The 1588-nt window shown below is 48.6% G+C and overlaps 1 protein-coding gene across 1 annotated transcript; it reads right to left on the bottom strand.

The window, feature by feature from the left end:
• Positions 1-368: 368 nt before the first annotated feature.
• On the bottom strand, positions 369-1220 carry LOC132171996 (AT-hook motif nuclear-localized protein 20-like). The gene has a single exon (XM_059583414.1). The coding sequence runs from the start codon at positions 1218-1220 to the stop codon at positions 369-371; it is 852 nt and encodes a 283-aa protein (XP_059439397.1).
• Positions 1221-1588: the final 368 nt, after the last annotated feature.

The following is a 1588-nucleotide window of genomic DNA, read 5'->3' as shown; positions in this document are numbered from 1 at the left end:
TCTTTTCCCTGTAGAAATTAACAATAAATTAAACTAGCAGGCCACACTCCATTATTTAACATATTCCTCCACTGATTATATATGGAATAAAACACATCAGCCCAAAACTTAAAATATATTGAACGTCAAAGATCACTTCGAAGATCACTTTTTTTTTTTTCTTTTTTTTTTTTAACTTTTATGAATAATTATACAAGCTAGCTATATCTATAGTAGAAGGGCAAAAAGTAGTAGTATAAGAAGAAGAAGAAGAAGAAGAAGAAGAAGTGAAAACATATATAGAAATATGCAAAATATTATGTAATTAATCCATGAAATTCTCAGTTTTCTCTCTGAGAACAACACACACACAATCATGACAAGATATTCTAATACTGTGGCCGGCCATGAGGCCAAGGGTAAGAGTCGTGGTTCAACTGCCCGCCGTTGGGAACCAAATTGGGAGGCAAATTATTATAGACAGGCATCGAGGAAGCCTCGCCCATTCCGCTGCCGCCAATCTCTGGTGGAGAGCTTCCACCCGCCACTGCTCCCTGCACGGCAGGGCCACCGCCGTCCTCTTCATCCTCCAAGGGCAATCTTTCGTACGTGGCATTGGAAAACGTGGCGGCCATCACCATGACCGACCCAGAAGCCAGGAGAGGGCCGACGACGCTGCCGCCGACAACCTGTCCTTGTCCGCCGGCCAGATAGATGGTCAGTCCGGTCGACCCAGGTGGCGCCGGTCCGGGCAGAAAGGAGCCTGTGAGAGAGAGAATCTCGAAGCGGCCGTGGAGAGCCATGACCGCGGCAGGCGCGGACGGCTGGCGGAGCGAAACGTTGGTGACTGTTCCGCTGCCGCTGAGCACGCAGACCCCTCTCTGGCGGCGTCTGGCGAACTGTGCCACACTGTCGGCCACATCAGCGCCGTTGGTTATTTCCATGACGTGGCTCCGCAGCGCGTTAGGGCTGTCTCGGGTGACAAATATCGGCGGTTTCGGCTTGTTTTTGGACCCCGGCGGACGGCCTCTTGGCCGCCGCGTGGCAACTTCGATCGCGCCTTCTCTCGGCTCGTCGCTGTTCTCTCTCTCCTCTTCATCCTCGTTCCCACCTCCGCTGTTCCCGGTCCCACTGTTATCATTCATAGATATCCCCAGATCTGGTTTCTTCATTGGTGATGAGCTCGCCGATGTTTCCATCCCCGGTAGCCCCACCTGCCCGGTCCACCACCGGTTCGCCATGATTTCAACTCAACCACAACCACAAACAAAAAAAGAAAAAAGAAAACGAAGAAAAGAAAATCACCCAGAAGATAGATACTCTTCCTGAGTTCTTCTTTGTTTGAATCTAAATCTACAGTACTCTCTTAACATAGAAAAGATTAAGACGTAAGCACGCAATAGCTAGCTTGAGCTAGAAGAGCGATCCATCTTTACAAAAGCAAGCAGAAATGTAAACAACTGGAAAGAAAGTCGGAGAGAGAGAGAGAGAGAGAGAGAGAAGGTGATTGATGATTTGGGTGCGTGCGAAAGAGTATGAGTGTGGGTGTGTCAAGTTCCAGAGAAGGTTTTTGGGGTTTCTCACATCTCTGTGTGTGTGTTGACGAAAA

This window comes from Corylus avellana, chromosome ca2, assembly GCF_901000735.1.
Source record: "Corylus avellana chromosome ca2, CavTom2PMs-1.0".
NCBI classification, from domain to species: Eukaryota; Viridiplantae; Streptophyta; class Magnoliopsida; order Fagales; family Betulaceae; genus Corylus; species Corylus avellana.
Note: the sequence above shows the minus strand (reverse complement) of the source record. Positions and strands in the feature narration are given on the sequence as shown.

Coding starts and splice junctions, on each gene's coding strand:
- LOC132171996 (XM_059583414.1), bottom strand. CDS start 1,220: ATGGCGAACCGGTGGTGGACCGGGCAGGTGGGGCTACCGGGGATGGAA.